Consider the following 15,244-nt stretch of genomic DNA (forward strand, 5'->3'; position numbering starts at 1 on the left):
ATGGTTCTCTTTCAAAAACCTCCGGTCTGTCAGAATAATCTCTGTCTCGCCTCGCTGTCTCTCAACCCTGGCTCCCTTATTCTCGACAGGTATATGTAACGCATGCTGTAATGGTTACCCATGGGACACCCGGAATGTTACCCGACGTCACTGACAATACCATAGCCACCGGGGGAAAGAGAGAAGGGGAGGGAGCTGCCTACATCTCAGAAGAGTGTTCAAACATTGCACCTGGCTTAGCAGCGGAGCCACAGACACACAGACAGGAAGAGAGGTAGAATGAGCAGACTAGTTATATATCTAAAGGGCAGAGAAGCTCTTGGTGCGCTAACGCTAATGGTGGCGGTGTTATTTAAATGGAAGGATGGTCACTTCCTTCTTTAGACTAATCGGACAACATGCAGCAGTGATCATTAATGTTACAGTGATCAATCCCCTAATAAAATGTGTGCTGCACTGCTTTGGCATAAAAATAAATAATGTCTGTAAAGGCCAATCGGAAGTTTCCACTCTAAATTAAACGCACGGCAAACTGTGGGGGGGCGATGCTAAATGCACAGCGGTGTGAATATTGCTGATGAATACATGCGTTCATTGGAAGTAAATTAGAGGGAAATAGTAGAGGCAGTAGAGGGGAAACCTGTTTCTCGCAGGCAGAGGTTAGTCAGTGGAACTCTACTTAGGTCTACTTAGGATTGAGGCAGTGAGCAGAGTCAGTGACTGTCTCTCTGTATCACATCCCTTTAACTAATAGCAGTACATCAGTAGCTCCTTGTCACTACATCGGTTCTCTCTACAGAGTGATGACGTAGCACTAAGCAGTGGTAAGACCAAGCAGACAGAGGGACATCGGGGGTAGAGAGAGAGACACCACATACTGCCGGCATACTCACTAAGGGCTGCACTTGTTGAAGGAATGAAGGTTGGCGTCACTGACGAAACTGCAAGATGGTGAAAACATGGTGAGAGGTGCCCGTGATTGTCCAGAGAGGGCAGTGCCAGTCGTTAGTGTTACAGACGACTGGCTGTTCTGATGGCAGAGCACCACCTCGGTACACATCAGTCATCTACTGGCACCAACACACCACAGAGCGCAATTTCGACTTTCACATAAGGCTTATGCTGAGCAGCGTGAAACACCTCACGAACAAGAGCACTTTAAAATCATGATGTACGGGACAACATCACATTCATAATAAGAATATGTCATATCACAGGTCTATTCATGCCATTATCTGAGATGCTTCTACCATGGAATGTAGAGCAGTGTATTTTACTGTGTTTTTATCAGTAAAATCAGCTGGAATCTACATTGTACAGCAATAAACTAAAGTTTCACACCAAAAATGCTTCTTATCTTCATTAGGAACACCAGCAGGTAGCACATGTACTGCCCCGTAAATTCTAAATACATAATTGGCTTCCCCACATTCCCCACACAATTCCTAAGGGCAGATGAGTTTTCACAAGGCTTGTTTAAAGCAGGTAGAATAGCTGTTTGTCATTGTTCGACAATCATCAATAGAATTGAACCCACTTTATCAACAAACTAATTTCATTCCAACTAAGCTGATTTCTCAAGATAATCATGAGCCATTACCCACAAGGTAGGTGTCCTTGTAAGAACCACAGATCTGTACAAAGACTCATGATGACTCAATGAAAAATGTATCATTGTTTGTCAGCTGAAAAGAGTGAGATTAGAAACTATTCTCTTGTATGACACACATTGTGTTATTAGTGACAAAAGCATATTGTGTAAGGGAACTAGTTTGCTAGGCTGTTTGTACACAAGTGCGGGTAGAACTGTCTCAGGTAACCAGAGTTTATGTTCCAGAGGTGTCAGGCCTTCCTTAGATACACACACACACGAGGTGAGAAATGTTATGGCAGACAAAGACACTAAAGTGATAAAAGCAACATTGACAGAACGCTTGATAGAACACAGTCAATTTAAAAGGAGAATGGTTTTAATTTGAAAGTAGTGCAGTATTGCAGAAAGCAATAATCCACTCCACAAATCTTTGAAAAAAAGCATGTCCACTTTTGACATGATATTTGCAAGAACCGCTCAAAAGCCATCGACTTTGCAAAGAAGCATCACACTGCTTGACTCCCTGTAAACTCTCATCAGTTCAGAAGCAGAAGTACAATCAGAAACTCACAATAGAGTTGTTTCACCGGTGAGAAGTTGAGTGATAATCCGTCTTGCATGAGCAGGCCAGCAACTTTGTCTGGCAATGCGCAGATATTGCAAATTACATATTTGTGGCAAATTCCAGGGAAGATATGTTTTGAGAAAATGGGGAAAATTACATAAGGATTTTTTTTTAAACATTTTAATTATGAATAGGGATTAGGATATTTTGGCTAGCTAGATAAAGAACCAATTTAATAGCCTCCCGAGTGGTGCAGAGTTCTAAGGCACAGCATCACAGTGCTGAGGCACCACAGCCAGCAGTGACCGGGAGTCCCAATTGGCCCAGCGCCAACCAAGTCAGGTAGGGGAGCTCTAACGACTTCTTGTGGGCGCCTGCAAGCTGACTTCGGTCATCAGACTTCCGGGTTTAGAAGCAGCATGTCTTGACATACCCCTTTCCCGAGACCATTGGGGAATTGCAGTGATGAGACAAGGTCGTATCTACCAATTGGATATACCGAAAATGATGTAAGATTACAAAAATTACAAGAAAAAATTACCAATTGAAAAAATGTCTGCGCAATTGCATAAAAGCTAAGAGGCAGCCAAGGTATTTATAGCCAAGTTTCTGCGGTGCCCCAGCCAAGGCACCTAAATCATGTTAGAAGTGTTTCTGAAAATCCAATTAGTTGAAAAATGCCAAGAGAGGCTGAGACATCCCTAGAAAGGCGTACTCACTGTCCAATTACGTCAGGTCACCAGCTGGACTGCTGCTCGTTATGCTGCCAGTGATCTCCTTTTGCCCAGCCTGTGTAGGGAGCATTTTGTGTGGTAGCTGCTATTGTACATGTAATTTGAAGTGCGGTTGCTGATGTTAGAACAGTCGAATTCAGGGGTCTCCAAACTTCCGTTACCACCTCAGCCTCGATCACCATGGCTGGCTCACTGGTGACTCCACCTACAGAGTTAAAGAGCTCCTCCTCCATGCCACCTACAATGTTGTTCTCAGGGCTATCGCCATGGGTCACAGGGTCTCTGTTGCCTTGGCTGGACGGAGGCTCAGTGTGGTCATGGCAACAAGGAGGGGCCCTGCTACAGAAACAGCTGTGATACTGTACCTTGGACATTTGTGCTGCCCTCTGTAGGTTGTTAGGTGGACCTCAATACATGGGGTAGTGTCCTCTGTCTTCGCCATGGTGCCCATGACTACACCTCTCTGGTCCTCAGCTGTACTCTCTTTGATTGAAATGTCCTGGTGTTCTGGTAAGTTACAGCAACCTCAAGCATTGGGTCAGCCCTCAGGGAATCATCATATCCCTTTGCAGGTTATATGGACACCTGGGTCACTATATTTCTAAATTAAGACTTGTCTTCTATGTAGAATGGTTTTATGTCATTTAGCAGATGCTCTTATCCAGAGTGAGTGCAAACATTTTCATGCTGGTACACCGCGGGAATCACAACCCTGATGTTGCAAGCGCCATGCTCTACCAACTGAGCCACACGGGAACCTAGTACAATGGCATGACACAAATGTACATGTGAGCACTCACTATGACCTTTCTTGTAGTCCCTACTATGACATACACGCCTGCACACACAACCTAATTAAAGGAGATGAGTTACCTTGTATAACCAGAATACATCTACTTAGCTCAATACTTTAGCTTTGGACTACATTTACAAGTTGTCCCTTCCACTGGAAATAGTATAGTAACTGCATACAGCAATAGAGAAGACTGAAGTTGATGACATCCCTGGGCTCCTGGTTATTCACGCAGGCCCTGATGAATGTTAAGTGAGTGTTGAGTGTTCGGACCATTATCCCACCAATCACCTCTCCCATCCAGACGGGTTCACCTCCACTACAAAAACAGATGATGCGATCCATCTCCTCCAAGAGAATCTGTATCATTTAGAGATATGGTCTTTGTTGCGCTTCTCTGCCTTCTGTATCAGAGTCTTGTGGGGGGAAAAATAGGCTTCTCAGTAATGGGGCCTCACACTGTCATGGCTGAACAGAGATGCTATAAACCCAAAGGAAAAGCAGATTGTCTGGCGAATTAGGGATGCCTTAATAACGGCAACAAACTATCAGCCGAGGCTGAACCGAGGCAGAATCCTGTCTGTTGCCGATTTCTCAAGTTACATTAAAATTGTTCCGCATTAACCATGAGTCATCATTGCGGCTCAGGCCTTTGTTTGTAAATGCTACTGTATTAGCAATGACACTCTCCCAACTTGTTGTTATTTCTCCTTATGTTCATACTAATTACTGCGTATATGTACAATTGGCTAAGGGATGAGTGACTATTTGCAGTCAATCAGGGGTCAATCAGTTCACTGTACAGAGGGAAAGGGGACAAGTCACAGGGGAGAAGCAAGTACTATAAATGATCTATGGAACTATGGAATTGCTATGGTACATGGTCACTCACTTATTATAAATTCAATGTCTATGTTAAGAAACTACAACAACGAAGACAAACCTGAGTCCACGTTAGAGTAATGAAATGGTATGCCACCTGGAAAGGTTTATGAGACAAGAGATATTGCGTGAGTATTTGCTTGAAGGCAAATACTCTACCAAAATGCCCCAATCAAAAGGTTGAGGCAATGGTCAGGTAAATTCTTAATTCAATGACATAACAGACCAAATTCCATTGTTGAAAGTAAATGTATCTACACCAGTTTCCCAACTCCAGTCCTTGAATACACCTCAACAGAACACATTTTATTTGTTGTAGCACTGGAAAAACATACCTGATTCAACTCATCGAGGGATTGACCAGGGCAAACATTTGGGGGTTGGGGGTTCTCGAGGACTGAAGTTGGGAAACACTTTATCTACACTACTACTACCACCAATAGTTCATTCAGTATTTTTTTTACAAAGATTTCAGAAATGAATGTTTAAAATAAATGGAAGAAATGAAAACAAAGACAAAGAAAAGGGATGAGAACTTACTTGTGAAAGCATAGCCTGAGAAGTCAAAGTGAACAAAAAGAGATGGGTAAACATGAATAACAAAATCAGTAGAAATAGAAACAATGAGAACAGAATGGTAGAAGTTGACTGTCCTGTCACTTCAGAATTGACTATGAACCATGACCCACCGTGATAATAGGTTAGTTCACTTTTGTAATATATATATATATATATATAACCAGTAAAAAAGAAGCAAGTATCTAAATTTAGAGAACTCAATAAAAATACCTAATCAATGTACATGTTAAAGGGCAACTGCACCACTTTTTGATTTCATATTCCTCATCTCCAGCACCAAACCAGTGTTTACATTTGTAAAAATGGCACATTTCAATGATCTATGGTTAAAAAGATAAGAAAGGTCCTAAAAAATGCTTTGTGAAATCACAGGGTAGGATTAAAAGTTTTTAAAAAACAGGGATTTTCAAAACCTGGAAAGGGTTTCTAGCCAGAGGGAGGTTTTTTTCTTGATTCCCACATCACCGCGAATCTCAGTGTTTGAAAATCACTTAATTAAAAAAAAAAACTTTTGATGATGACATTCGGTATAACATTCTAACATATTTTTTTTTCCTACAAAACAAATATGCGGTTTTCATATATGTAAACACTGGTTTGATTCTGGGGATAATGAATATGAGGTTGAAAAGTGGGGGAGTTGCTCTTTAAGGATTCTGGATAGACTTAAAATAATGTCACTGTACTTTTAAGCTCAGAAAACATCCAGAGCATTATGAAATCACTGTTTATCTGATTTTAAAAAAGGTACTCAATGCTCCAAATTACGAAGTAATAACAGGACAAGGCATCCCTCTAGACTTCAGACTGAAAAAAGGGTAAATCCAAGTGGCAGCTAAGGGTGACTGCTGCAGAAGCAGAAGGTTTAAAGCACAGATGGAAGCGTGGCAAGAAGCAGAACCGAATCAGACTGATTCATGCCTTAAATACAATGTGTTGAATCAGAACGGAATAGACCTTTATAACTAGCCAGCACAGCAACTTCAAGCAGCATGACTGGCAAACTAGGAGGGAGAAGAGAAAAGATGGGGTCGCTATTCCATTCCAACTCTCTAATTCCTTCAGCACCTGTGTTTTGGGATGGCTATCGCAGTGTGTGAATCTCGCCAGATTAATATTATGCTATTTCATTAAGCAGCTCTTCCAAGTTTTTTCCACTTACTTAATTTGTGTAAAGTGGCCTTAATAAAACAGCCAAAAAGAGGAGCAATTATAAACTAATCAGGAAGTACATTTGTCTCTAACTATGCCCGTGCTACTCTACAAGTATAACAATATTTTCACTGACTGACTTTTGGATTTTTCCGTAGCGAGAATGTGCAGAAACAACCTCTTCTTACTCGTGACGGCATCTGAGATTCAGAAGAACAAACCCTCAGTGTTGACCTATCTGAAGATACCATTATTCCATACGATATTCCATTATATTGGCAAATGTATAATGTATGGTTTTATTCCAAATTCACTATGCTTTAGAAGTTTAAGAATTTCCAGGAGTGATGCTTCAGTGATGGTTGTATAGTAAGTGATGCTTCAAAGTGATGTTCACACAAAACTCATTTCAATCAATTATTAGGTAGTAGCATTCATTGATCCATCAAATATCTGTCGAGAGAAAATCTCAAAATGACAAAGGATTATGCTCTGATAACTTCAGTTGTCCTCATGAAGAACCGTGACAAACACACAGACACTATGGTCACAAGGAGCAGTGTGTGTGTGTGTGTGTGTGGGGGGGGGGGGTACAGAAACTAGGATTGCACCCCCCTTTCACCCTCCATTATATGAAGCACTAGGTCCCTAGCCCTCCTCCCCCGACCCTTCCATGCAAACAGACACGCAGTCTGGGGTCAGTTGGCAATGCATCCCCGGAGTGGAGTGGCTGGTCTATCAGAGATCGGAAGGGGGATGCTTTATGCTTTTGGCGCTGGTGGCTTGGGGTGGTCGTGGCTGGATGGCTAGACTGCACTAGGTGGTGATGGGGAGGAAAAGCATTACGATCAGGTGAGTGCTATCGCTCTGCATTAGGGACAGGGAAGAAGAGAGGGAGCAGGAGGGAACAGGGAAGGAGGGAGGCACTTACGGACTGGCTCAGTCTTGAAGTTCTGGGGAGGGCTGCTCTCGCCCTCACCCTTGCCGTTGATGGCGGACATCTTGACCTCATAGAAGGTCTCGGGCTTCAGGCCAACGATGGTGATCATGCTCAGGCCTGTCGGAGGAAAAAGGGTTTTAGAAAGCTCCATTAAAGCTACTCATCCCGGACCCAGTCACCCGGCTGGCTGATGAAACCCATGTCTTGGATGGGTCTAGGAAGAGTAATGCGATGGTAGGGCCTGTGCTAAAAAGAGCAGAGGACAGGACAGAGTGCTGGCTGTTATTTTGATCTCCTCTCTTTCCAGGAGCAAGGCAGTGTGGTGGAGAAGACTGTGAGCGGAGAGGGGGTGTGATGGCATGACTGTTTCTTGTGTATGAGCGAGCGTGGAGGCTCGTCCTCGTTTGTTTGAGTGAGTGTGTGGGGAGGTGTATTGCTTGACCCTGTGTGTGTGGGGGCAAGGGTGTGCGAGAAAGTCATATGTTGAGGTTGGTTATGTTTGTTTCTGTGTGTGTATGTGTGTATTTTCTAGTCCATGAGTAGATTTTTTTCCACAACAAGCAGGACATTCTCCAAACATCCGACAGGGCCGACATCCCCGTTTTTTTGCAAGAGGAAGCAAAGCAGGTACAGAGGTCAAAGAGCCGATGCCTCGTGAGGACCCGGAGAAGGCGAGTGGGAAAGCTGCAGTTACCGTCAATACTACTCGCCAACGTGCAATCATTGGACAATAAATTAGATGAGGTATGATTACGAATATCCTACCATCGGGACATAAAAAACTGTAATATCCTATGTTTCATTGAATTGTGGCTGAATGACGACATGGATATACACTTAGCGGGACATACGCTGACCCGGCACGATAGAACAGCACATTCCGGTAAGACGAGGGGGGGGGCGCGGTCTGTGCATATTTGTAAACAGCTGGTGCACGAAATCTAAGGAAATCTCTAGATTTTGCTCGCCTGAAGTAGGGTATATTGTAATACATTTCTGGACACACTACTCGCCTAGAGAGTTTTCAGCTATACTTTTGTGGCTTTACCACCACAGCCAGATGCTGGCACTAAGACCGCACTCAGCCAGCTACATAAGGAAATAAGCAAACAGGAAACCACTGACCCAGAGGCGGCGCTCCTAGTGGCCGGAGACTTTAATGCAGGGAAAATTAAATCAGTTCTACCAAATTTCTATCAACATGTTAAATGTGCAACGAGAGGGGAAAAAAAGTTATAGATTGCCTGTACTCCACACACAGAGACGTGTACAAAGCACTCCCTCACCCTCCATTTGGTAAATCCGACCACAACTCTATCCTCCTGATTTCTGCTTACAAGTAAAAATGAAAGCAGGAAGCACCCGTGACTCGGTCAATAAAAAAAAGTGGTCAGATGAAGCAGATGCTAAACTACAGGACTGTTTAGCTATCACAGACTGGAACATGTTCCGGGATTCTTCCAATGTCATTGAGGAGTACACTGGCTTTATCAGTAAGTGCATCGAGGACGTCGTCCCCACAGTGAATGCACGTACATACCCCAACCAGAAGCCATGGATTAAAGGCAACATTCACACTGAGCTAAAGGGTAGAGCTGCCGCTTTCAAGTTGCGGGAATCTAACCCGGAAGCTTACAAGAAATCCTGCTATGCCCTGCGACGAACCATCAAACAGGCAAAGTGTCAATACAGGGCTAAGATTGAATCATACTACACCGGCTCCGACGCTCGTCTTATGTGGCAGTGCTTGCAAACTATTACAGACTACAAAGGGAAGCACAGCTGCAAGTTGCCCAGTGACACAAGCCTACCAGACGAGCTAAATCACTTCTATACTTGCTTCGAGGCAAGCAACACTGAGGCATGCATGAGAGCATCAGCTGTTCCGGACGACTGTGTGATCACGCTCTCCATAGCCGGCGTGAGTAAGACCTTAAAAACAGGTCAACATACACACCACCCGATGTCACAGGAAGGCCATAAAGATCATCAAGGACAACAACCACCCGAGCCACTGCCTGTTCACCCCATTATCATCCAGAAGGCGAGGTCAGTACAGGTGCATCAAAGCTGGGACCGAGAGAATGAAAAACAGCTTCTATCTCAAGGCCATCAGACTGTTAAACAGCCACCACTAACATTGAGTGGCTGGTGCCAACACACTGACTCAACTCCAGCCACTTTAATAATGGGAATTGATGGGAATTGATGTAAAATATATCAATAGCCACTTTAAACAATGCTACTTAATATAACGTTTACATACCCTACATTATCTATCTCATATGTATACGTATATACTGTACTCTATATCATCTACTGCATCTTTATGTAATACATGTATCACTAGCCACTTTAAACTATGCCACTTTGTTTACATACTCATCTCATATGTATATACTGTACTCGATACCATCTACTGCATCTTGCCTATGCCGCTCTGTACCATCACTTCTTTATGTACATATTCTTTATCCCTTTACACTTGTGTGTATAAGGTAGTAGTTTTGGAATTGTTAACTAGATTACTCGTTGGTTATTACTGCATTGTCGGAACTAGAAGCATAAGCATTTCGCTACACTCGCATTAACATCTGCTAACCATGTGTATGTGACAAATACAATTTGATTTGATTTGAAGGCTGTGTGGCCAGACGGATTACCAGGACGTGTGCTCCAGGCATGTGCTGACCAACTGGTAGGGTCTTCACTGACATTTTCATCATGTCCCTGGTTGAGTCTGTAATACCAACATGTTTCAAGCAGACCACCATAGTCCCTGTGCCCAAGAACACAAAGGCAACCTGCCTAATTGACTACAGACCCGTAGCACTCAAGTCTGTAGCCATGAAGTGCTTTGAAAGGCTGGTAATGGCTCACATCAACACCATTATCCCAGAAACCCTCGCTCGACCCACCCCATTTTGCAACCGCCCAAACAGATCCACAGATGATGCGATCTCTATTGCACTACAAACTGCCCTTTCCCACCTCGACAAAAGGAGCACTTATGTGAGAATGCTATTAATTGACTACAGCTCAGCGTTCAACACCATAGTGCCCTCAGATCTCATCACTAAGCTAAGGATCATGGGACTAAACACCTCCCTCTGCAACTGGATCATAGACTTTCTGATGGGCAGCCACCAGGTGGTGAGGGTATGTAGCAACACATCTGCCACGCTGCTCCTCAACACTGGAGCTCCCCAGGGGTGCATGCTCAGTCCCCTCCTGTACTCCCTGGCCAGGCACGACTCCAACACCATCATTAAGTTTGCTGACGACACAACAGTGGTGGGCCTGATCACCAACAACGACGAGACAGCCATTAGGGAGGAGGTCAGAGACCTGGACGGGTGGTTCCAGAATATCAACCTATCTCTCAACGTAACCAAGACAAAGGAGATAATTGTGGACTACAGGAAAGGAGGACCGAGCACGCCCCCATTCTCATCAACAGGGCAGTAGTGAAGCGTACTGTAGTTGAGCGCTTCAAGTTCCTTGATGTCCACATCAACAACAAATTAGAATGGTCCAAACACACCAAAACCGTCATGAAGAGGGCACGACAAAGCCTAATCCCCCTCATGTGTCCTGAGATCCTCAAAAGTTTCTACAGCTGCAACATTGAGAGCATCCTGACTGGTTGCATCACTGCCTGGTACGGCAATTGCTCGGCCTCTGACCGCAAGGCACTACAGAGGGTAGTGCGTATGGCCCAGTACATCACTGGGGCTAAGCTGCCGGCCATCCAGGACCTCTACACCGCCTGGTGTCAGAGGAAAGCCCTAAAAATTGTCAAAGACCTCAGCCACCCCAGTCATAGACTGTTCTCTCTACTACCGCATGGCAAGCAGTACCGGAGTGCCAAGTTTAGGACAAAAAAAGCTTCTCAACAGTTTTTATCCCCAAGCCATAAGACTCCTGAACAGGTAATCAAATGGCTACCCGGACTATTTGCATTGTGCGCCCCCCACCCCCAACAACCCCTCTTTTACACTGCTGCTACTCTCTGTTTATCAGAGAGCAGGGTAGCCTAGTGGTTAGAGCATTGGACTAGTAACCGGAAGGTTGCGAGTTCAAACCCCCGAGCTGACAAGGTACAAATCTGTCGTTCTGCCCCTGAACAGGCAGTTCCCAGGCCATCATTGAAAATAAGAATTTGTTCTTAACTGACTTGCCTGGTAAAATAAAAAAAATAAAAAAAGTATGCACACTCACTTTAACTATACACTCATGTACATACTTCCTCAATTGGGCCGACCAACCAGTGCTCCCGCACATTGGCTAACCGGGCTATTAGCATTGTGACCCGTCACCCACCAACCCATCTTTTACGCTCCTGCTACTCCCTGTTTATCATATAGAGTATGCAGAGTCACTTTAACCATATCTACATGCTACCTCAAACAGCCTGACTAACCGGTGTCTGTATGTAGTCTTTTTACTGTTGTTTTATTTCTTTACCTACCTATTGTTCTCCTAATACCTTTTTTTGCACTATTGGTTAGCCTGTAAGTAAGCATTTCACTGTAAGGTCTACTTGTTGTATTCGGCGCACGTGACAAATAAACATTGATTTTATTTGATATCTGCGTGCATTTTTCGGCAGGTCTTACACCGTGTGACTGTGTGCTGGCATGGCGTTATGTGTGTGTCTGCAGAATTGCAGTAACTTGTGTGTGAACCAAGTTGTTTTAAGTTTGTGTGCTTCTGTGCTATAAGGGATTCCTGTGTGTGTGCGTGTGTGTGTGTGTGTGTGTGTGTGTGTGTCAGCCAGCTCTTTCGTGTGTGCGTGTGTCAGGCTGGGCTCAAGGCTGACAGAACAGCTTGTCAACAATCTGCTGACATATCCCATGTGAGCATGGATAAGACAGGCAGACCAGCAGATAGACACAGTGCCACATACACTCGACAGGAAGGAGGGCCTGTCAGCCCCTGACAGATTTGTTATTTAGTGCAGCTTTGTGTTTGTCGTCATTTCGGCTGAATCACTGTGCTGACAATTAAATTCTAATATCAACCCCAACATCTCACATAGGTTTTGATATTTTATTTACATGTTATTTATCCCATTGAGATGGATTTGTCTATTCCAAGAAAACACTGGCTAAGACTCAATATGAAAGGTATTAGTAATGCTCTGACAGGTTATGTTTCAACAAACAGGCCTTATTCAGAACTGAAGGCTGAAGGTTCACATTTCAACCATCTGGCATAAACTAGTCTACTTGGAGTCCTACTGGCAATGTCATTTTGTGGTGGGCTGCTCAGTGTGTCTGTCTGTGTGTGTGTCTGTATGTGTGTGTGTGTGTGTGTGTGTGTACAACTCACCCTCCTCTGCATCGTACTCCCTGCCGGTCCAGTCTTCACCCTGCATGCGCCACTCTGCCCGGTACTTGAGGATGGCAACGCCGCCGCTGGCATCGGGCTCCTCAAACTCCACAACGGCGGTGCTGGAGAAGGGCTCCACTCGCTCGATGGCGGGTGCCGACGGCACATCTACACAACACCACAGAGACATACAGGTTAAATCCTGGCCCTCGAGACCCACGGGATGTGCAGCCAATCAGACTCAAGGATTCAACCAATCATATAAAGAGAAATGTGCCCGGATTCATCCAGTCAAAAGGCCATATATGAAGAGATCAGCCAATCGCGGTTTTAAGGCTTTGGAAGTCCCATGATACTACAGGCAACGGGAGCTTCATGTGAAATGATGTCCCAACTGCAAGGGCATTATCCAAATGACATCTTCCAAATTATATTGGCAAGAACATGTTGGGGTGATATTCTGAGACACACATGGTTCACTGACACTGGACACAGGGAAACAATTGTAACAGCCAAATCTGCCATATCTTTTCACAACGAGCTTTAAAAAATGTAAGGATGGTTCTTCCATTGGTGCACTCACAAGCACAGTGCCACTTCACTAACAAATGTGTTAAAGTGGCAGTCACCACTGTGTTCCAGATGAATAAAATAACGCTGGTCAAACTATCCTTGACGTCTGTACTGCTTTATAGTCCACCAAAATAGCAGCCTTAAATGTGTACTTAATGCCAAAATGTCTTTGTAAACGCCCTGGAAATTACACCCATTATGTTTTTAAATCACAATTGCATTTCACCTTAACAACTGCAAAGTAACTGATCTTGAAGCTAAAAGCCCTATGTTGACCTCCAGATGTGATGTATGAAACTGACACAGAAATACTTGTGGTTTCGGAAGTAAAATCGAGACCAAACTTCTGAACTGTTCCAGAAATAATTGGTTGAAGCTGCTTAAGGTGTGCTAACGACACTGTGTGGCTGTACTATATGCACCTTCCATTGAACTAAAATACAAACTTTCTATTGACATATTTGTATCAGCTATACAGTATCAAATGTTTTAATAATGAATACATATGAATCATCTGAATAAGGGAAATCAGTGTACAGTATCACAGAGTAAAAGCCCTGTTGACTGACCTGCTGGGATCAGCAGGAACTCCTTGGACTCTGCTCCGATCATGTTGGTAGCTGTGCAGTTGTAGCTTCCAAAGTCATTCTGGGAATCTGGGGTGACCTGGAAGAAGATTTTTATTTTTTCTTCAATGATCTGATTTACCCCTGATGGTCTTGTTGATTACTGAGGATCTCATTGCCATGGTGCTAGCAGCGTTCTTTGTTCCTCACCGCTGGCGTACGTCTTGCTCGAAAATGATCGAGTAACAGGGGCAGTGGGCCCCTCTGGTGGCACCATTAACCAGGCATCTTAATGTAAATGTGCCAGCGGGTCATACAGGCCTCTTTGCCACAGAGAGCATTCTAGGTTCAGGGGACACTGGGCATGAAACCCACTTTTGAATGGGCACACTCACTGCCTGAGATTCCGCACAGAAGGTTATGCATGCTGACTGTGTCCACCCAGGTCCTGGGAACAGACTCAATGCTTGCGTACCAAATGGCACCCTATTCTCATTATAAAGCTTAGAATACTTAGAATCTTGGGCTCTGGTCAAGAGTAGTGAACTATATAGGGGATAGGGTGCAATTTGGGACGCAACCATTGACTGTGGTTTCCCAACAAGTTTCACGTGTGCTTTTATAAATGCCGAGATTAGGACCCTGGTCTCCCACGGCAGACGCCACTGTCAAAGATTTTTATAACTTAACCAAGATCGACCACAGCCTGTCGTTTCCAATGGGAACAGCTGAGTCATAGTGGGCAGAACAAGCGAGGTGGTGGGCAGAACAAAGCACGAGCTAGTGAGATCCTATTGGCCCGTTTTAGCAAGCATCTGCCTGTTAGAGAACACCTACTCCGTGAAGTGTGCAATAACTCAATTCGCCTTTGCACTCCTAAACAAGGTAATTTAGTTTAAATCAGTCAAAATCCATCTTCTACCACTGCCGGGCATCCTCTCACTATGATATTTGGTAGCAAGTGGATGCCTCACATTTATGCTTCCAGTGAAATATCTGTCTCATTCTTCTCTGTGCCAATGTCTTGACCACCCTCCCAAGAGGGCCAACACTAATGTTTAAGTTGCAGGCAGGGCTACCTCATCACATGACCATGAGCAACCATGACTGACGCATGTCCGCTAAACTTTCACAAGCTTTTTGACATTTTAATGTCAACTAGGGCTGTCAAACGATTCAAATGTAATCTAGTTTATCGCAGGATTTGCTGTGATTAATCACAAATTTATAATTTGCTCAAACTGAGCTGTGATTTCTGTTAAAATTCATACAAAAAGCATTACAAGAATATTGCCGTTTTGATTTTGTCCAAAGTAACAATTAGCAAAATCTGGTAAATTGACAAGCACACTTTCTTTAACCTCAAAGTCAATTTGTTTTGTCATCGCATTGTTGTTTCTACTTGTATAGATTATGTATGTTGGATGTTTTCAGTGTATTGTTGTTTCTACTTGTATAGATTATGTATGTTGGATGTTTTCAGTGTATTGTTGTTTCTACTTGTATAGATTATGTATGTTGGATGTTTTCAG

The 15,244-nt window shown here is 43.9% G+C and overlaps 1 protein-coding gene across 1 annotated transcript in view; it reads right to left on the reverse strand.

The window, feature by feature from the left end:
- The window catches only part of LOC135548714 (neural cell adhesion molecule 1-like), a 304,417-nt gene that overhangs the window by 30,318 nt on the left and 258,855 nt on the right, over window positions 1-15,244 (reverse strand). The window contains 3 exon segments of the mRNA XM_064978572.1: window positions 7,231-7,356; window positions 12,574-12,741; window positions 13,716-13,812. Of these exon segments, the coding sequence (XP_064834644.1) occupies window positions 7,231-7,356; window positions 12,574-12,741; window positions 13,716-13,812 (391 nt within the window).

Source organism: Oncorhynchus masou, chromosome 11 (genome assembly GCF_036934945.1).
Source record: "Oncorhynchus masou masou isolate Uvic2021 chromosome 11, UVic_Omas_1.1, whole genome shotgun sequence".
Classification (NCBI taxonomy): Eukaryota; Metazoa; Chordata; class Actinopteri; order Salmoniformes; family Salmonidae; genus Oncorhynchus; species Oncorhynchus masou.